The following is a 21,790-nucleotide window of genomic DNA, read 5'->3' as shown; positions in this document are numbered from 1 at the left end:
AATATTGAAGAATGAAACTCACCATTCATTTCTTAATGTGCACAAAATTCAACTCCATATGGATCCAGGGCTTCAATGTAAGACATGATAGATAGATGAGAGAGTAGATAAAATATTTGAACTCACTGACACAGGAATTAACTTTCTGAACAGGATTATGGTAGCATTAAGACCAACAATTAATAAACGAGACCTCATCAAACATTGGAATAAAGAGGCAGCCTATAGAACAAGGAAAAATATTTACCAGCTATACATCTGAAAAAATATTAATATCTATAATATATAAAGCATTTAAAAAAATCAAACAACAACAAAATGAACAACCAAATTAAAAAATAGTTCCTAGAACTAAACAGGAAGTTCTCAAAACATGAAGTATAAATGGCCAAGGGATGATTTTTAGAATATTCAACATCTTTAGCTATCAGGAAAACATGAATTAAAACTTTTTGGAGATTTCATCTCACTCCAGTCAAAATGGCTGAGGGAAAAAACAAGGGACAACAAGTTCTGGCATAGATGTGGGGAAAGGAAACGACTTAGTGTCTACATGGGAATGCAGACTGGTGCAGCTACTATGGGAATTAGTGTGAAGGTGCCTCAAAAGGCTAAAAACATTCCCTGTAGGATCCAGCCACATGTTCTTGAGGACATTCTGAAGGATTTCTGACCCACTGAAGGTCTAGAAGTACCCGCTCACCCACGTTCATTGCTTTTGTGCTCACAATAATCAAGAAATATAAACTGATGAATAGGTATTAAAATGTGTTAGATTTACACATCAGAATTCAGCTATTAACTTTCAAGGAAAATATCATCAATTTTTTATAAACTATTCCACAAAATAAAAAGGCAAATATTAGTACCAATTCATTCTACAAAGTTAATATCACCATGATCCCTGATTCCAAAACACAGCAAGGAGAAAGGGGGGAGGGGCAGGAGGCAAGGAGGGAAAAATACAGACTGACTTCCTTAATGGTCATAGATGGCAACATTGTCAGCGAAGTACTTACAAACCAAATTCAAGAACACACGAAGACAATTATACACCACAATAAAATTGTTTCCATGTGAGGGGACATGAATTTTACTGAACATATGCAAATCAATAAATATAATATAACATTCAGGTAAACTTAGAGACAAAAATCTTAACAGACACAGAAAAAGCATTTGACTAAGTTCAAAATATGCTCATAACTGAAGTCCCCCAAATCCCAGCAATAGAAAGAACATATTTAAACATAATAAAGTCTATGAACAAAAAAACCCCTATAGTTAACATTATACCAAACAGCAAAATTTGAGATCACTTTCTATAAAATCTAGAAACACTGTTCTCTCTAACATCACCTTCTTCTTATACATCATGTAGTGCTTGAAGTTTTTCCTGAAGCAGTAAGACATGAGAAACAGAAGGGATACAGAAAAGAAAGGAGAAAATCATCTGTATATACTGTGATCCTGCCCTATGGACTCCAAAAAAACCTCTTAGATATGACAAATATTTTCAGTGAAGTTGACGAATACAAAATTGTGGGAGGTCATGGGTGTAGCTGCTTGGATTTGTACAGGATTTGCATTTAATCTACAATCCACTTTCATAGTATAGGCATTTTCACAATATTAATTCTATCAACCCAGGAGCATGGGAGGTCTTTCTTCTTGCACTTTATTAAGTTTTCCTTTCCATGGTCTTCAAGTTTTCATCACAAAGGCCCTAAACCTCCTTTGTTTGGTTCATTATTATCTCTCTCTGTGTGTCTGTGTGTCTGTGTGTCTGTCTATATGTTGCCTATTGTGAGTGGGTTCTTTTCCTGATACCTTTCTTAGCAAATGTATGGTGGGGGAGACAGGGTAGAAGAGAGATTATGGGGAGGAATGACTAACACTGAAGGCCCTTTGAAAGTCCACATGGAAACCTGGAGGAGCTTTCTAAAATATATACACATAGAAAAGGAATTTAAAGAAAAATAACTTATAATGGGGGTCAGTACCCCAACATCATATGCTACCAAAAAAGATCCCTAAACATCACAGGGCATTGTTACTGATTCCCTTCCACAATCTGGTGATAAAACCTTATTGCTGAAGACACCACATAGTAATAGAACATGGAGAAATCAAATTAGTGTTCACCTGGAAATGTCACCTCTACTGGGTAGTGTTTATAGTTCTGGAAGGTGCTACTTAAAGAGACTATGCTACTGAAGGAAAAAAGCCGTCATCTTACAGAGACCGTAATTAGTAAAGAATGCACAATTGAACAACATGTAGAGAGTCAGGAACTTTGGAGGCCTCAGCCCTGAATCCAAGGTCTTTCTCAGACCCCTCCCCTTAGGGCTCAGGGATCTCTGAGTAAGAGCCAATGGAAAGACTAAGAGCCAGGTGGGAAGCAGGTGCCAGGACTGAGGCGCATATGAATGAATGCACATATGAATGAATGCACATATTAATGAATGCACACACAGTGCGACAGCATGCACAAGACCTGTACAAGCTTAAACCAGACAAAACCACAGCACACAGAGAGGGAAGTGGGCACAAAGGAGCTATCTGCAGTTGATGGTTACTCTGAGGGAGAAAGTCAGATGTCTTCAGTAGCTTGACAGTAATACGTAATCCACACTCCAGGACAGGCCCCAGGTTCAGAAATAGTTGGCCAACACAAATCAGACTCCATGGTTTTGTGGGTTACTTTTTAGTTTGTTTTAAGAAAGAAAGAAGATGAAATTGGATATGATAGGGTGGTAGGGTATATCTGGGAGGAATTGGAAGAGGAGAAAGAATGTGATCAAAATAGATTATATGAAATTTTCAATAAATAAAAAGCTTTTAAAATAAAAAAAATCTCACTGCTTCCTTATAGTAACTTCACATCCTGCTACTTTGCTGAAAGTGCTTAACTAACTTAAGAAATTTCTGCTGGACTCCTTAAGACTTTTTAAGTATAGGATCATATTTTCTACAAGAAGAGGTAATTTTTTTCCTATTTGTCTCCCTTTAATGCCATTCCCTTGCTCTTGGTAAATGTTGCACTGTGCTGAATTGAGAGGTGAAAGATATATCTCTCACTTGTTCCAGATTTTAGAGGAAATGGGTTCAGTGTTTTCTCACTTAACACAGTATTTGCAACATGTCTGCTGCTATGATGTTGAAGTATGTTTCTTCTGCTATTTTCTTCAAGACTTATAAAGAAATGTTGATATTTTTCAAAGTCCTTTTCTACAGCTTTTCAGATGATTGGGTGGCTTCTGTAGTTGAGTCTAAATATATATTCCATTTTCAGATTTGTATATTTGAACTATCCTGTATCTCTGGAATGAAAAAAGTTGGTCATAGTATATGGATTTTTTTAGTGTGTTGTTGAATTTAGTTTTTGGACATTTAATACTTAATTTTCTTACTTTTATTTTTATCTTCAACAATTTAATTATATATATCGTCCCACTCTTTCTGGTCCTTTACTTTTCCTGTCTGTCCTCTCGCCTAACTTAGGTCTTTTGTGTGTTTGTTTCCCTCACTAGGTATAAATAGGGTTGGTTTCACAAAAATTTACTACCAGTGGCTACATCTCCAAAAGAAAATTTGCCCCTTCCCCCAAGAACATTTAACTCCCAAAAGATCCTCAGAAAGGGATGGGGCTTCATTTTGTGAATCCCTATCTTGAGAAGGTAGCCACAACTGGCCTGTGTTCGTGATTGCAACAGCCATGGCATACCCAGAAAAGAGATTCCATAGCTTGGTTCTCCATCCTGCTGTTTAACAGTCTTCCCACTTAATACTCCATGACATTATCTGGACCTTGGAAGAAGTTGTTGAAATCTGTGTATGTCTGTTTATCAGGAATAATGATGTATCATTTTCTTTTTTATTGATCTGTCATCCAATTTTAGTCTCAGGGTAAAACTGGCTTTACAAAATGTATTTGGTAGTGTTCCTTTCTGTTATGATTAGTTTTTTCTATTTGTTTTTATTTTAATTTTTATTAGTTTTGTTGAGAACAAGCAAAAGAAATTTGTTCTAAATACTACCATTTTGTTTCAAGACTCCATTTAGTCCTAAGGAGAAACTACCCAATAGCTGGACAGCTTCTGTTGTTCAGAAAGAAATAGTTGTATGAGTCCAGCAATCTCAAGGACAATTCCATCTTGCTGGTAGGGTTACACTAAGTTCATGTTCCCAAGCTCAGGAATCAACTCCTATCATGATTGGTGGGAAAATGGAACAATAACTTGGTGCAGATTTTTATGATTTGCAAGCTTAAATATTCTGTCATGTTCTGACTGTTGCCATTCAACTCTCGAGTCTGCTCTGCAGCCTTGATCAGTCAGTAGTAGCTTGATTACAATACATTTTTGTCATCTGTATTGACCTGCTGTTTGTTTGAGCTACATTGGATTGAAGCAGACTCCATAACAGTTTTTCTTTTTACTAGACACAAGCGAGACTTATCTGGGAAGAGTAGTCTCAATTGAGAAAGTGCCTCCATCGGATTGTCTGTAGGCCAGAGGTGATGGATGGTTCTAGAAAAAGAGTGTCCTACAGGTACGACATGACTGATACATACTGCTATGTGTATTCACAAAGATTGTAGCAGCACATACCACAGGCTCAAGTCAGATGAAATCCCAGCAGTGACAGAAGGAAGCAGACTCAGGGTCCCACTCATACTCAACAGAATATAAGGAAAAATCCGTTTTCTCCAATGAAGTCTCACTGGATATAATAGTTCCACTTCCTGGTAGGCTCCATGCTCAGGAGTAGTTGGCCAACACGAAATAAACTCAACAGTACTTTTGTCAACCTTTTAGCCTCGTGTAGCTTTGTTCGGGCCTTTGTTATTGTCTTTTTTGTCTTTCTCTTGTTTGTTTTGATTTCTGTATTTGTGGCTTTCTCTGTTAGTGTGTTTTTTGTTTTTGTTTGTTCATTTGGTTTAAATAGAGAGAAAAGGAACATAAAGTTGGATGGGTAGAAAGACGAGGATCTGGGAGGACCTGGGGAAGGGGAAATGATCAAAACAGATATGAACAATGTTTCAATTAAAATTAACTATAAGAAACAAAGTTGGAATAAATTTAATAAAGGAAACAATTAACTATATAGCACTAATATACTTTGTATCACAAAAAAGAGAGACTTTTGCTTTTTAGAGATATTGTATATTTTAAAGAACTAAATGTCTCAGTGAGGGTTTTTTTTGCTGTGATAAAATGTCATGATATGGGGTTGGGGATTTAGCTCAGTGGTAGAGCGCTTGCCTAGGAAGCACAAGGCCCTGGGTTTGGTCCTCAGCTCCGAAAAAAAAAGAACCAAAAAAAAAATGTCATGATATAAAGCAACTAGGGAGAAAGGGGCTTATTTTAACTTAGATCTTGTAGTCTGTCTCCCAGGGAAGTCAGGACAGTAAGTTGAGGCAGGAACTTCTCCAGGCTGAAGCTGATGCAGAGGCCATGAAGGAACTGCTTCCTGGCTTGCTCAGTCTGCTCTCTTACATCATCTAGGACCACGTGCCCTTAGGGGGCAACCCCCAATCAGATGGGACCAGCCACATCAACCACTAATTAAGAAAATGCTTCACAAACATGATTACAGACCTATCTTATGAAGGTGTTTTCTCAATTCTGATTCCCTCTTCTCAATTCTAGCTTATATCAAGCTAAAAACAGAACAAAACAAGAAACCCAAACAAACAAACAAACAAAAACAAAACCAGATTCTGGATTTCATTAGTATCTATTGTGGGGGGGTCACTGTTTCCATATCTAATTTTATTAACCGATCTTTTTCTCCTTTGGTTATATAAAGCATTTCTCGACCTTGTTTGTGTCAAAGAATGGAAACTATGTTTCACTGATGCTTTGACTCTGTTCTCTCTGCCTCCATTTCCTTCATCTCTGCCCTAATCTTTGCTACTTTCTTTCTATTAGTTTTGTGTGTTTTCCTTAGCGCCTCTTGTTTGTCTTCTTACTGTTGCTTTTGGTACAGCTCCTCACGTAGCTCAGGGTAGCTTTTAAATCACCATGCAATCAAGAAGAGGCTAAGGCTGGAAACCTGATTCTCTTACTTCCAACTTTTAAGAGTTGTCATGTGTTTCTAAGACGTGGAGGTACATTGTTATTAGCGACCTACTATTTATCCAGAATATACATTGTTCCAGTTCCTTATTTTTACATTTCTGTATTCTTTTTGCTGATTTTTAGATTTATCAATTATAATCTGCTAATATACAGAATTATTTCAATTATTTTGTATTTGTTAAAAGTCACATTAAGAAACTAGAAAAGAGATATGTCTGCCACTTGGTGCTTTAAAAAATAATTTATCCACAAAACTCAAATAAATATAGAAATAATATTCTCATGCAGTGTATATGTACTAACAAGGAAAATATTGGAGAATTTTTACAAACTTGCTACATTTGATCATCTTGCAACATGGGGTGCAGCGGCTATCAAAGACAACAGAACACGTGCTGCCCAGGACTCCCAGAGGCCTCTGCGCCTAGCCATAACCCTCACGAGTCTACCGCGGGACGGTTGAACCCTCCAGGAAAGGGGACATGGCTAGAGACAACTGTGAGCTCTTGTATTTTCGGTGAAGAGGTGAGGAATAAGGGATGCTATGCGATCTCGGAAAAATTTAAAAAGCTCGCTGATAAGAATTCAAAGTTGGGATTTTTCCAAGTCACTCCAAAACCCAAGTGTATCCGTTTGACCATTGCTTATATTCCGGGGAAAGGGATGGTTTACGTGTAATAAAAAGTAAAGTATAGTCAATAAGAGACCATGAGATCCAAAGCACCGACCATGTCACTAAGCTGGCTTATACGATGCATGTTTGTAGATTCGTGAGTAAACATGTCCATTGAGGAATTTCCTTTGGAAAAAAGGGAGCTTCCACAAATTACCTATGTTTCTTGTCATTTTATTTTTAAGAGTATTTTTCAATATTTGGGGGTGATGATATGACTCAGTAGGCAAAGTGCTTGCCAGCATTAAACCTGCGATCGGGTCCCCAGCACCCGCATAGAAGCCCAGCACTAGAAGACAGAGGCAGGAGGGTTCCCAGGACTAAGATTAGACAAATGGTGCACTCCAGGTTCAAGAAACTCTGTCTTATAATAAGATAGAAGGTGCAGCGAGGTTACCAATTAGGAGCACTTGGGACTTGGGCGTTTGGTTCCCAGCATTCTCATGTCAGCTCGCAACTTCCTGTAACTCCAGTTCCAGTGGACACAATGCCGCACTCTTTTTTTTTTTTATTATTAACTTGAGTATTTCTTATATACATTTCAAGTGTTATTCCCTTTCCCAGTTTCCGGGCAAACATCCCCCTCCCCCCTCCCCTTTCTTATCGGTGTTCCCCTCCCCACCCTCCCCCCATTGTCCCCCTCCCCCCAACAGTCTAGTTCACTGGGGGTTCAGTCTTAGCAGGACCCAGGGCTTCCCCTTCCACTGGTGCTCTTACTAGGATATTCATTGCTAAGTATGAGGTCAGAGTCCAGGGTCAGTCCATGTATAGTCTTTAGGTAGTGGCTTAGTCCCTGGAAGCTCTGGTTGCTTGGCATTGTTGTACATATGGGGTCTCGAGCCCCTTCAAGCTCTTCCAGTTCTTTCTCTGATTCCTTCAACGGGGGTCCTATTCTCAGTTCAGTGGTTTGCTGCTGGTATTCGCCTCTGTATTTGCTGTATTCTGGCTGTGTCTCTCAGGAGCGATCTACATCCGGCTCCTGTCGGTCTGCACTTCTTTGCTTCATCCATCTTGTCTAATTGGATGGCTGTATATGCATGGGCCACATGTGGGGCAGACTCTGAATGGGTGTTCCTTCAGTCTCTGTTTTAATCTTTGCCTCTCTCTTCCCTGCCAAGGGTATTCTTGTTCCCCTTTTAAAGAAGGAGTGAACCATTCACATTTTGATCATCTGTCTTGAGTTTCATTTGTTCTAGGCATTTAGAGTAATTCAAGCATTTGGGCTAATAGCCACTTATCAGTGAGTGCATACCATGTATGTCTTTCTGTGTTTGAGTTAGCTCACTCAGGATGATATTTTCCAGTTCCAGCCATTTGCCTACGAATTTCATAAAGTCGTTGTTTTTGATAGCTGAGTAATATTCCATTGTGTAGATGTACCACATTTTCTGTATCCATTCCTCTGTTGAAGGGCATCTGGGTTCTTTCCAGCTTCTGGCTATTATAAATAAGGCTGCAATGAACATAGTGGAGCACGTGTCTTTTTTATATGTTGGGGCATCTTTTGGGTATATGCCCAAGAGAGGTATAGCTGGATTCTCAGGCAGTTCAATGTCCAATTTTCTGAGGATCCTCCAGACTGATTTCCAGAATGGTTGTACCAGTTTGCAATCCCACCAACAATGGAGGAGTATTCCTCTTTCTCCACATCCTCGCCAGCATCTGTTGTCCCCTGAGTTTTTGATCTTAGCCATTCTCACTGGTGTGAGGTGAAATCTCAGGGTTGTTTTGATTTGCATTTCCCTTATGACTAAAGATGTTGAACATTTCTTTAGGTGTTTCTCCGCCATTCGGCATTCCTCAGCTGTGAATTCTTTGTTTAGCTCTGAGCCCCATTTTTTAATAGGGTTATTTGTTTCCCTGTGGTCTAACTTCTTGAGTTCTTTGTATATTTTGGATATAAGGCCTCTATCTGTTGTAGGATTGGTAAAGATCTTTTCCCAATCTGTTGGTTGCCGTTTTGTCCTAACCACAGTGTCCTTTGCCTTACAGAAGCTTTGCAGTTTTATGAGATCCCATTTGTCAATTCTTGATCTTAGAGCGTAAGCCATTGGTGTTTTGTTCAGGAAATTTTTTCCAGTGCCTATGTGTTCCAGATGCTTCCCTAGTTTTTCTTCTATTAGTTTGAGTGTGTCTGCTTTGATGTGGAGGTCCTTGATCCACTTGGACTTAAGCTTTGTACAGGGTGATAAGCATGGATCGATCTGCATTCTTCTACATGTTGACCTCCAGTTGAACCAGCACCATTTGCTGAAAATGCTATCTTTTTTCCATTGGATGGTTTTGGCTCCTTTGTCAAAAATCAAGTGACCATATGTGTGTGGGTTCATTTCTGGGTCTTCAATTCTATTCCATTGGTCTATCTGTCTGTCTCTGTACCAATACCATGCAGTTTTTATCACTATTGCTCTGTAATACTGCTTGAGTTCAGGGATAGTGATTCCCCCTGAAGTCCTTTCATTGTTGAGGATAGCTTTAGCTATCCTGGGTTTTTTGTTATTCCAGATGAATTTGCAAATTGTTCTGTCTAACTCTTTGAAGAATTGGATTGGTATTTTGATGGGGATTGCATTGAATCTGTAGATTGCTTTTGGTAAAATGGCCATTTTTACTATATTAATCCTGGCAATCCATGAGCATGGGAGATCTTTCCATCTTCTGAGGTCTTCAATTTCCTTCTTCAGTGTCTTGAAGTTCTTATTGTACAGATCTTTTACTTGCTTTGTTAAAGTCACTCCGAGGTACTTTATATTATTTGGGTCTTATGAAGGGTGTCATTTCCCTAATTTCTTTCTCGGCTTGTTTCTCTTTTGTATAGAGGAAGGCAACTGATTTATTTGAGTTAATTTTATACCCAGCCACTTTGCTGAAGTTGTTTATCAGCTTTAGTAGTTCTCTGGTGGAACTTTTGGGATCACTTAAATATACTATCATATCATCTGCAAATAGTGATATTTTGACTTCTTCTTTTCCGATCTGTATCCCCTTGACATCCTTTTGTTGTCTGATTGCTCTGGCTAGAACTTCAAGAACTATATTGAATAAGTAGGGAGAGAGTGGGCAGCCTTGTCTAGTCCCTGATTTTAGTGGGATTGCTTCAAGTTTCTCTCCATTTAGTTTAATGTTAGCAACTGGTTTGCTGTATATGGCTTTTACCATGTTCAGGTATGGGCCTTGAATTCCTATTCTTTCCAGGACTTTTATCATGAAGGGGTGTTGAATTTTGTCAAATGCTTTCTCAGCATCTAATGAAATGATCATGTGGTTTTGTTCTTTCAGTTTGTTTATATAATGGATCACGTTGATGGTTTTCCGTATATTAAACCATCCCTGCATGCCTGGGATGAAGCCTACTTGATCATGGTGGATGATTGTTTTGATGTGCTCTTGGATTCGGTTTGCCAGAATTTTGTTGAGTATTTTTGCGTCAATATTCATAAGGGAAATTGGTCTGAAGTTCTCTTTCTTTGTTGTGTCTTTGTGTGGTTTAGGTATAAGAGTAATTGTGGCTTCGTAGAAGGAATTCGGTAGTGATCCATCTGTTTCAATTTTGTGGAATAGTTTGGATAATATTGGTATGAGGTCTTCTATGAAGGTTTGATAGAATTCTGCACTAAACCCGTCTGGACCTGGGCTCTTTTTGGTTGGGAGACCTTTAATGACTGCTTCTATTTCCTTAGGAGTTATGGGGTTGTTTAACTGGTTTATCTGTTCCTGATTTAACTTTGGTACCTGGTATCTGTCTAGGAAATTGTCCATTTCCTGAAGATTTTCAAGTTTTGTTGAATATAGGTTTTTGTAGTAAGATCTGATGATTTTTTGAATTTCCTCTGAATCTGTTGTTATGTCTCCCTTTTCATTTCTGATTTTGTTAATTTGGACGCACTCTCTGTGTCCTCTCGTTAGTCTGGCTAAGGGTTTATCTATCTTGTTGATTTTCTCAAAGAACCAACTTTTGGTTCTGTTGATTCTTTCTATGGTCCTTTTTGTTTCTACTTGGTTGATTTCAGCTCTGAGTTTGATTATTTCCTGCCTTCTACTCCTCCTGGGTGTATTTGCTTCTTTTTGTTCTAGATCTTTTAGGTGTGCTGTCAAGCTGCTGACATATGCTCTTTCCTGTTTCTTTCTGCAGGCACTCAGCGCTATGAGTTTTCCTCTTAGCACAGCTTTCATTGTGTCCCATAAGTTTGGGTATGTTGTACCTTCATTTTCATTAAATTCTAAAAAGTTTTTAATTTCTTTCTTTATTTCTTCCTTGACCAGGTTATCATTGAGTAGAGCATTGTTCAATTTCCAAGTATATGTGGACATTCTTCCTTGATTGTTATTGAAGACCAGTTTTAGGCCGTGGTGGTCCGATAGCATGCATGGGATTATTTCTATCTTTCTGTACCTGTTGAGGCCCGTTTTTTGACCAATTATATGGTCAATTTTGGAGAAAGTACCATGAGGAGCTGAGAAGAAGGTATATCCTTTTGCTTTAGGATAGAATGTTCTATAAATATCCGTTAGGTCCATTTGGCTCATGACTTCTCTTAGTCTGTCTACATCTCTGTTTAACTTCTGTTTCAATGATCTGTCCATTGATGAGAGTGGGGTGTTGAAATCTCCCACTATTATTGTGTGAGGTGCAATGTGTGTTTTGAGCTTTAGTAAGGTTTCTTTTACATATGTAGGTGCCCTTGTATTTGGGGCATAGATATTTAGGATTGAGAGTTCATCTTGGTGGATTTTTCCTTTGATGAATATGAAGTGTCCTTCCTTATCTTTTTTGATGACTTTTATTTGGAAATTGATTTTATTTGATATTAGAATGGCTACTCCAGCTTGCTTCTTCTGACCATTTGCTTGGAAAGTTGTTTTCCAGCCTTTCACTCTGAGGTAGTGTCTGTCTTTGTCTCTGAGGTGTGTTTCCTGTAGGCAGCAGAATGCAGGGTCCTCGTTGCGTATCCAGTTTGTTAATCTATTTCTTTTTATTGGGGAGTTGAGGCCATTGATGTTGAGAGATATTAAGGAATAGTGGTTATTGCTTCCTGTTATATTCATATTTGGATGTGAGGTTATGTTTGTGTGCTTTCATTCTCTTTGTTTTGTTGCCAAGATGATTAGTTTCTTGCTTCTTCTAGGGTATAGCTTGCCTCCTTATGTTGGGCTTTACCATTTATTATCCTTTGTAGTGCTGGATTTGTAGAAAGATATTGTGTAAATTTGGTTTTGTCATGGAATATCTTGGTTTCTCCATCTATGTTAATTGAGAGTTTTGCAGGATACAGTAACCTGGGCTGGCATTTGTGTTCTCTTAGGGTCTGTATGACATCAGTCCATGATCTTCTGGCCTTCATAGTTTCTGGCGAGAAGTCTGGTGTGATTCTGATAGGTCTGCCTATATATGTTACTTGACCTTTTTCCCTTACTGCTTTTAATATTCTTTCTTTATTTTGTGCATTTGGTGTTTTGACTATTATGTGACGGGAGGTGTTTCTTTTCTGGTCCAATCTATTTGGAGTTCTGTAGGCTTCTTGTATGCCTATGGGTATCTCTTTTTTTTAGGTTAGGGAAGTTTTCTTCTATGATTTTGTTGAAGATATTTACTGGTCCTTTGAGCTGGGAGTCTTCACTCTCTTCTATACCTATTATCCTTAGGTTTGATCTTCTCATTGAGTCCTGGATTTCCTGTATGTTTTGGACCAGTAGCTTTTTCCGCTTTACATTATCTTTGACAGTTGAGTCAATGATTTCTATGGAATCTTCTGCTCCTGAGATTCTCTCTTCCATCTCTTGAATTCTGTTGGTGAGACAATGCCGCACTCTTATGATCTCCCCCGGCCACCAAGCATGTACCTGGTATAGATACACATGTAAAATTTAAAAATAATTAAGGGGGCTAGAGAATGGTGTGATGGTTATCAGTATTTGTTGCTCTTCTTGGGGACCCACGTTGGGATCTCGGCTTAACATGGTGGTTAGGCTATATACCGGTGAAAGATGCTTACACATGCGTGACCACACAAATATTTACAAGAGTCGGAAATTATCAATTTTTAATAAAATAGGGGTGATAATATGGATTCCCCTGCTAATATATGACTTAAACACAGTTGGAAATACTACATTTATAACATATTGTGAAACAACATGTTGTGGAGTCAGAATCCCTGGGTGGAAATTCTCTGGGTTTAGCCACTTCCTACGTGATTCAGGCTTTCTCTTAAAATTTTTTTTATTACATTGATTAATGGGGGGACACACGCTTGCCACTCGCCACATGTGTGGAGGTCAGAGAACCACTTGTGGAGTCAGGCCTCCTCTTCCGGCCTGTGGGTCCTGGAGATTGAACTCAGGTCCTCAAGCTGCGCACAGAGTGAGTGCCTTTACCTATTAAACCTTCTTGCTAGCCCAGGACCGTAGAAATGTTTCTAATTCATCTCTTCATAATATAATTAATGTGTAACCTACCTCATAATTCTGTGAGGACTGGAATGAATTCAACACATGCCCAGTGCTTAGATTAACACCCAGTAATTACCTAGTAGGTCTCAAGAAAGCGAAGGGCTTATGTCCGGGAAACCGGGAAAGGAAAGGGAATAATGTTTGAAATGTAAATAAAAAAATATCCAATAAAAGAAAAAACGGTTTTCCCCAAATAAGGATTTAAGTAATATTTTCCCAAATTGAGTTTAATTGTCATAAAAACTTGTTTTATAAAATGTAGCAATAACAGAATACCTGGTGTGTGTCTATTTAATAAACTGTTATCCTCTTGCTTAGACTGACATCTGATCTAAATTTAATTGTTACATTGTTAGTAGTCGTAGCCTTTGTCCCTCAATGTCCCTTTCCAGCACAGACATGTCCCCCTGGCATTGTTTTTCAAGAGTTTATAAATACTATCTCTGGGGCAAAGAACAAAATCATTCTTGTATGAAATGGCTTGTGAGTACTGTATAAACTTTATGAACAAGATAAATAGCAAATGTGGTATTTTATGCACAGATGACAGCAGGTACAGAACTTTTCTGTATTTTACAGATTTATTATCTTCTTACAGGGGTTTTATGGTTTGGGAATCCTGAAGGGCAGCACTAAGGGCAATGATGTAAGCTGCTATAAAAATAAACAAAATAACATTTCATTAAAACATATTACAAAATGCAAAAATGATGCATTTTAAAACAACCAGAAGCTTCCAGGGATGTTGAAGGGAAAGAGGGAATTGGAGAGAGGATAAAGGAGTACAGAGTGGGGGTTGGAGAGATGGCTCAGTGGTTAAGATCACCTGACTGTTCTTCCAGAGGTCCTGAGTTCAATTCCCAGCGACCACATGGTGGCTCACAACCATCTGTAATGAGATCTGATTTCTTCTTTTGGTGTGCATGAAGACAGAGAGCTTGCATATGTAAAATACACAAATGAATTCTTTAAAGAGAACAGAAGAGATGGAGGTGGTCAAAATATACAAGTGTATATGGAATGACACAATGAATCTTTTTATTTTGTACCATTAATACAGACTAGTACAGTAATATTAAAAGGTACATTATAAAAGTTAAGTTGAAAGTAGAAAATGTTGTTATGGGAAGTCATTTAACTTTTAAAATGAAACTGAGAAACAATGGTTCATGGATAGTTTCCTTCTGATTAAACGTCAGTTCTTTCAGAAATCCCTGAAGTTCTCTTATTATATAAAATGATTGGCATTTGCCTTTTCTGTGTGGATGGCATGTGGTAGGAGATATTAAAGTACACTTTGAATTGGTATGACTTATTTTAAAGGTCAAAAAGAAAATCTGCCTACTATGGAAGATTTGGGTGACTTAACTCAGTCATCTGAAACAGCCTCGGAGTGTGGCAAGTTTCCCTCCCCTAACTATGAAGCTATACTGAAGCTAATTGAACGTCTTAGCTTAGAATGCAAAGGTAAGTCTGCTGTGGATAGATCAGCAGGGGCTCGAAACACAGTTTGCACGGCACCCCGGAACACTAATGCGTCTTGGCGTGGCCATGCCGGAGACGTGTTATACATTTAAGGAGAAAGAGAATCAATCATACACTATTAGCCATTAATTTTATTCCTACTGTAGTTTCTTCGGTGTGGGTGGCACACCCTGTCTTTTTAAAACCATTGTTTCTCTCTTGAATTTCCTATAACAGATCAGGTTATCTTTGTCTCTGCCTTGTATATTTGGAGCCCCTTGGAATGAATGGCTTAGAACTGTTTCTCTGCTAACCTCACCCATCTCTTGAGACCACCGCCTACCTCACAACCCTAATGATGTGCTGTTAACAGTTAAGATGCGATCATGTTAACACCTTGCTTAAGACCAGCTGTTTCTCTACTTTCATTTATACTTCCTGTCTCTGTCTGTATGTCCCTTCCTGTCTGTATGTCGATCCTCTGCCTTAGACATTTGTTCTTGTAATGGAGCCTTTTGTTTTCTAAGGTTTTACTGAGATTTTTCTTATACCATGTACTGCACATGTACAGAGTGTACCATTTGAGAAGTTTTAACATACACATTAAACACGGTTAGTCAACGTACTAAGACATAGACAGATCTACCACTTAGAACACTGTTTCCATTCCTGATTTATCGTCACTTGTGAGATCACAAAAACTGTTTCCACGTTTGGACCATGTTCCATCCCTTCCCTCACAGCATAGATATTGCCAGCTGTTTTTAATTTTTCCATGTATTGTAATTCATGTAACATAAATCAATAATAACGATCAACACTTCTCCACGTGCTCGTTTACGCTTGTGTGTTTTCCTTGGAAACTGTCATCCCCAGTCTTTTTGCCAAATAAAATTAAGAATGTTTGTTTGATTTTTAACCTTGCTATTTATGTTCCAGACTTCAGTCCTTTATCCGCTGTGCTTTTTGACAGGACTCTCCCCACTCCAGCTTTAGGGAATTTATGTGTTCTCTTGAGACTATCTCAAGTACTGTCTCTTCCTTTGTGCTAGGGAATGAACTCAGGGACCCACACACTATAGGCAAGCATTCTAACGTTAAACTGCATCCGTTAACACTTATTGGCATATACTTACACCTTTCTTCAGTCAAATGATACTAGAGCGGTGAGGCGGGAGTGGGCGAGTGGCTGGAGGAGCAGTTGTTTTGCAGTCTAGATCTTTTGCATTTCCATATGATTCCTTGGTAGATTTGTTTTACTTGTGTTTGTTTTTGTATAGTGGTAAAGATTAAGCAGAAGCCTTTGAATCTACTCCTTAAAGACCTAGCCATAGATGTAGATGTGAATTTTAAAATCAGCTTGCCAACTAAAAATGAAGTGTGTGGCCCTGGTTAGACGGCTGAGCGCTAACATCTTAGTAAATCTTCAAACACCTAAGCAATGGTTTGCGTTTATTTTCATGGGCAACATTTCATATTTCCATGTCGTTAATATTTCCATGTTTTTGTGCATTAGATATGCAATATTTCTATATTTTAAAAGTTTTATTTGTTTTTCAGATATTTTGATAAAATAGTATTTGCTTTGTGAAGTAGCATTTATTTTAGCTAACACATAGGAAGGTATCTTTACTTGTATTTATGAAGCTATACTAAAGCTAATTGAACGTCTTAGCTTAGAATGCAAAGGTAAGTCTGCTGTGGATAGATCAGCAGCAGCTCTACACACATCTGCACGGCACCCCAGAGCACTAATGCGTCTTGGCATGGCCAAGCTCATGCCACATATGCATTGTGTGTATAATTACCAAAACATCATTTTTATAGATATATAACCTCAAATATTTGTCATTTCCTTGCTGTGAGAACATCAAGAAGTGTCTTTAGTAGCTGTTTTAAGATATTGAGTTAATGTCAAGCATAGTTATCTTGTGCTGTGTGGATGCAAAAGTGACTTTCCTCATCTGGTGGCCTTACACCCCTTTATAAACCTTCTCTCTGGTCAGTATTGGAATTGGGGAATGAGGCAACATACAGCCATTCATATATAAAAAGTTCTCTCATATTTTATTCCCTTATTGCTTTCTCGCTGATTCAGATTCTGGTAGCCTACTAAAAATCCAGAATGCAGTTTATTCATATAAAAGGTTAATACAGCTGAAAAATGGTCACTGCAAAGTACTTCAAGGGAAGCTTCAAGTGGTGGAGAAGGAAGTCAGTGGACTCCGTAAGAAGCTTACGGATGCAGAACGTGAACAACTTGAACAAGAACAAGAACTCTGCAATGTAAGGTATGACGTCTCCATTTCAAAAATGTCTGATGGTTGTGGGGACAGTTTACTGAGTCCTCGGCTAGCATGTGTGAGGCCCTGAGTTTTATCACTGTATTACACAAGAGGGTTACAATAGTGTGTGTAATTCCAGTCCTTGCAAGGCAGAGGAAAGCGAATCTCAAATTCAAGGCCAAAGGCAGTCTGCAACATATGGGGAACACTGAAGAAGGGGAAGAGAAGGAAGGCAGAGGTGTGGGGGAGGGCAGTGGACATTAAGTAGCCAGATTATGTAAAGCAGAGAAGTATCTGTGATAGTCCACAGATGCTGTCTGGTGACATTCTTACCCTTTGAGTTGAAGTCTACCGGTTCCCTTTGAAAAGGATCTTACCCAATAGTCACAGGGATGTTAGCTTAAACAAACACATGGCTGTTAAGAAAGCAGAAGATATGGCTGTCCTCTGAGAGCCCAATAAGCAGCTGAAAGAGTCAGATGTAGACACCAGCATCCAACCAATGGACAGAAGTCCTGGACTCCCGAGATCTTCCGGACACTGAGCCACCAACCAGGCAGCATATACCAGCCCATATGAGGCCCCTGACAGCAAAAGACTATCGGGTCTGGGTTCAGTGAGAGAAGATACACCTAACCCTCAAGAGACTTGAGGCCTCAGGGAGTGGAGATGCCTGGGGTGGTGGGGGTAGAGGCAGGAACATCCTCTTGGAGACAAGGAAAGGTGGGGAGGAGGTATGGGATGGGGAGTGGTCGGGAGACAGACCAGGAGGGGGATGAAGTCTGGACTATAAAAAAGAATTAAAGAATAAAAATAAAATAAATAAAAATAAAAAAATAGAAGAAAGCAGAAGATAAGACTAATAATCAGGGTCTGCAACCTTTTAGCTCTCCACAATCAGAGACATTTTTCCTTCCAATTTTATTAAATTGGGTATTTCTTATTTGCATTTCAAATGCTATTCCCTTTCCTGGTTTCCTGTCCATCAGCCTCCTAACCCCTTCCCCTTCCCTTCTATATGGGTGTTCCCCTTCCCATCCACTCCCCATTACCATCCCCTCCACAGTCCCCTACACTGGAGGAGCAACCTTGGCAGGACCAAGGGCTTCCCCTTCCACTGGTGCCCTTAAAAGGATATTCATTGCTACCTATGAGGTTGGAGTCCAGGGTCAGTCCATGTGTAGTCTTTGAGTAGTGGCTTAGTCCCTGGAAGCTCTGGTTGCTTGGCATTGTTGTTCATATGGGGTCTCAATCCCCTTCAAGCTCTTTCAGTCCTTTCTCTGATTCCTCCTTCAACGGGGGTCCCAATCTCAGTTCAGTGGTTTGCTGCTGGCATTCGCCTCTGTGTTTGATATATTCTGGCTGTGTCTCTCAGGAGAGATCTATATCCAGTTTCTGCCAGCATGCACTAATCAGAGACTTTTTAATAAGTCAGTCAGATGTGCCCTCCCTCCTTATTTTTTTAGTTGCGAGAGGGCTTCCAGTCATAGTTCATCTTTTGGTCAGGACCATATGTTGTGCTAAAGGAGGCAAATATTGTTTTGTGTTTCACTGTAGTTGGAAGGTTCATTCTTAGAATCTGTTATAGATGAGGCTGAGTCAAGAGGAAAGAGAGAGAAAGAGAGAGAGATAAAGACAAACACAGAAACACAGAGAGAGACAGAGAAAGGCAGACAGATAGAAACACAGAGAGAGTGAGGAGAGAGAGGGGGTGAGAGAGGGAAAGAGGAAAGACAGGGAAAGAGACAGACAGACACATACACAGAGACAGAGATACAGAGAGACAGAGACAATGATAGCTACAGAGAGAGACAGAGACAGAGACAAAGACAGACACACACACAGAGATACAAAGTAAGTGGAGGGTTCAATCCCTGGAGGAAGAAGAGAACTGACCAATGTGAATTTCTCTGAATTCCACACACATGAGGTCCCCTCCCCCAAACACACAAGCTACAGCACAGGAGCCCAAACACACACACAAAACAAACAAACAAACAAACCAGGGCTGGAGCCCCAAAACAGTGAGCTCCAATATCAGTGAAGGACGGACTTACTAGCGAGCTAGAGCAAGCAGGCAAAGAGCAAAAGCTTCCTCCTTCCATGTCCTTACATAGCTGCCAGCAGAGTGTGTGGTCCACATTAGATCTGGATGAAAGAACTGGATTAACAATCTGTCTTCCTACCTCAAAGATCCAGATTAGAAGTAGATCGTAAGCAGAAACGCCCCACAGGAGTGCCTCCACTTGGGCGTTTTAGTTAATTCCAGATGTAGTCAAGTCGACAACCAAGAACAGCCGTCACATCTTCCCTCTGCCAACCCCTTTCCTATCTAGGTCGTTACCAGACGTTTCCATCCATAATCAGAGAGGGCCTGCCCTCAGCACTTAAGACAGCCAGGACAGTTGTTAGTTCAGACTCCCTGCTCAGGTTATCCTACTTTGTAGCAATTTGACATGATAGTCCTGACCATCTCACAATATAAAACGAATTCAGTCTAACATCAAGTCTCTGGGGGCATCCACAGTTCCAAGGCTGGAGGTTCAAAGACTCGTAGCTGTCAGCTCTCACAAATAAAGGACAAGTTATAGACAAAAACATATGGCATGAAAGCAACAGTCCCATTCCAACATGGCAGATTCAGGGTATATCATTGAGCAGTGACCCCACCCCAAAGCCAAACTCCAGCATGGCAAACACCAGTGAAATCCTGAAGCATCTGTCTGCTGTCTGGGGGCTCCTGATGTAGCCAGCTGGGCTCCACATAGCATGGGCAGTCCCAGTTCTCCAGTTCCAGTACCACCTCCGGTCTCCTGCACCACAGCTGTTCTGGGTGCTCAACCCATGATTGTACAATATCCACTATCCTGGGGTCTCCACTGAAACCGTGCTTCTTCCTCACACGTTTATAAAGTAGTTCTCTTGCAGGGACTTTGAATCTGCCAGAGGCTGTGTGTGGTCTAATTAACCCAACAGTGGCTGGCTGTGAATGGAAAATCCAAGAATCCAGTAGCTGCTCATTCTGTGAGGCTGGATGCCACAGCTAGTTTTCAGCATATGCTGGAATCCTACAGAAATAGACTCTAATGCGGTGAAGGAGTGGACTTGCTAGCAAGGCCAGAGCAAGCAGGCAAAGAAGAAAAGCTTCCTTTTCCCACAGGCTTACAACCTAGGCAGAATAAAGCCGAAATAGCATATTAATTGCTCCTGTCCCCATTTCCGAGCAAGTCCTTGTTCCAGTCTGAAACCTAGAGAGCCAGTATGTCACTGCCTAACGTTCTTTCAGCATTCTTTTTAGCTCCCACTGAGATGGCCTCCCCTACTCTCTAGACCTGATGAACCCCTCAATTCTTTTATCTTTCATGTCTGGAAAATCAGTACCACAGGGATGCTGCTGGCCTGCTTGAGATGCAGTGTTTTTCTCCCTGGGACAACAGCGTCTGTGTGCTAACTCTGGGAATATACTTTCCTAGGCAGGTGCTTTTAAGGATCAGGGAATCTCTTCTGTCTTTAAATGAACTTGGATCTCCACATGACGGAGCCTCCAAAGAGTGGGATCTTGCCCTCGGGACATCTTTCCTGCTGTCCCATGGTAACATAGGGAGTTTCTTTCTCTTTGGTGGTGCTGAGGCCTTCAAAATACAGCTGGTTTCTCAGCACCAACCTGAATGCTCTCCTCTCTTGAAAATTTTCTCTGCCAAATAAATTAGTCCTTTGTCATTCCGTTCATCTGACTTGGACTCTTAAAACACAGAGTAAAGCCAAAGTATCATACAAATGGCCTCTGACCCAGTTTCCGAGAGACTCCTTGCTCCGTTTTGAAACCTCAGGAGCCCAGACCCAACTCTCCACATTTCTATCAGCGTTGCTATCTAGCTCCCACCGAAAGGGGCTGGTTAAATCCTGCCCACAGCATTTGTGGGTTTTTCTGACCACCAGTTTCGAACTTTTGAACATTTCTCCTGCAAGCCAGTTCTAAAGGCCTGCGAAACTCACGGTCGGATTTATCACAGCAGTGTGCCCTCGTCTCGCTATCAAATCCTGTCTCTTTCTTTTCTTTCTGCTGTGATAAAACCTTTTTGCAGTGGAGTTAATGGAGACAGCGTTTATTTGGCTCGCAGTTCCTGGATATGTTCCATCATGGCAGGGGAATCACAGCCCCAGGGGCTTGAGAGATCTGGTCATAGTGCACGTACAGCCAAGAAGCAGAGGGCGACAAATCAAGCCTCATGACTGCTCAGCTTGCTTTATTTTATACAAACCAGGCTGACCTGTTCAGGAAATTGTTCTGCCCACAGTCAAGATGCATCTTTCCACACCATTTATGTAATCAAGATAACCCCCTGCAGGCATGCTCAGAAGCCCATCTCCCAGGCGATTCTAGACTTTATCACATTGACAATGCTAACGGCCAGAGTCTTGGGGCATAGCTGTGAGGGCTTATCTGGATAGTCGAGGTTGGAAGGCATAACTTGAAAGTGAACATCAGCCTTCCACAGGTTGGAGTTCTGAACCAAATGGAAAGGAGAAAGTGAACTCAAGGCCAGCATATTTTCCCTATCCTTCCTGACTGTGGATGCCAAGTGGCCAGCTACCTCAAAGCCGCCACCACGGTTTCCCTGACATCCTGAACTGGACACCAGGGCTGTGAGTCCATCCTTAGTTTCCCTTTATCAGGTATTTATTTTACCACAGCAAGGAAGAAAAGTAACTAACACAGAAAACTAGTAACAAGATATAGGGTGATTGTGTAAAATTAATGGTGCGTGTGTTACAAGCTAACCTATAGGAGGAACGCCAAAGAGTTTGTAGAGTAAGATGAAAACCAAACC

At 40.2% G+C, this 21,790-nt stretch overlaps 1 protein-coding gene across 5 annotated transcripts in view; it reads left to right on the top strand.

The window, feature by feature from the left end:
* Nucleotides 1–6,466: 6,466 nt before the first annotated feature.
* The window catches only part of Ccdc144b (coiled-coil domain containing 144B), a 61,850-nt gene continuing 46,526 nt past the window's right edge, over nt 6,467–21,790 (top strand). For 3 of the 5 annotated variants that reach the window (XM_039103620.2, XM_039103621.2, XM_039103618.2), the window contains exons 1-3: nt 6,467–6,611; nt 14,533–14,676; nt 16,772–16,964. In XM_039103620.2, the coding sequence (XP_038959548.1) occupies nt 14,556–14,676; nt 16,772–16,964 (314 nt within the window). In that variant the 5' untranslated portion in view covers nt 6,467–6,611; nt 14,533–14,555. The other 2 variants (XM_039103619.2, XM_063282872.1) reach the window with 2 other exon arrangements.

The sequence above is a fragment of the Rattus norvegicus genome, chromosome 2, assembly GCF_036323735.1.
Source record: "Rattus norvegicus strain BN/NHsdMcwi chromosome 2, GRCr8, whole genome shotgun sequence".
NCBI lineage: Eukaryota > Metazoa > Chordata > Mammalia > Rodentia > Muridae > Rattus > Rattus norvegicus.
This window is presented reverse-complemented; position numbering and strand designations above follow the sequence as displayed.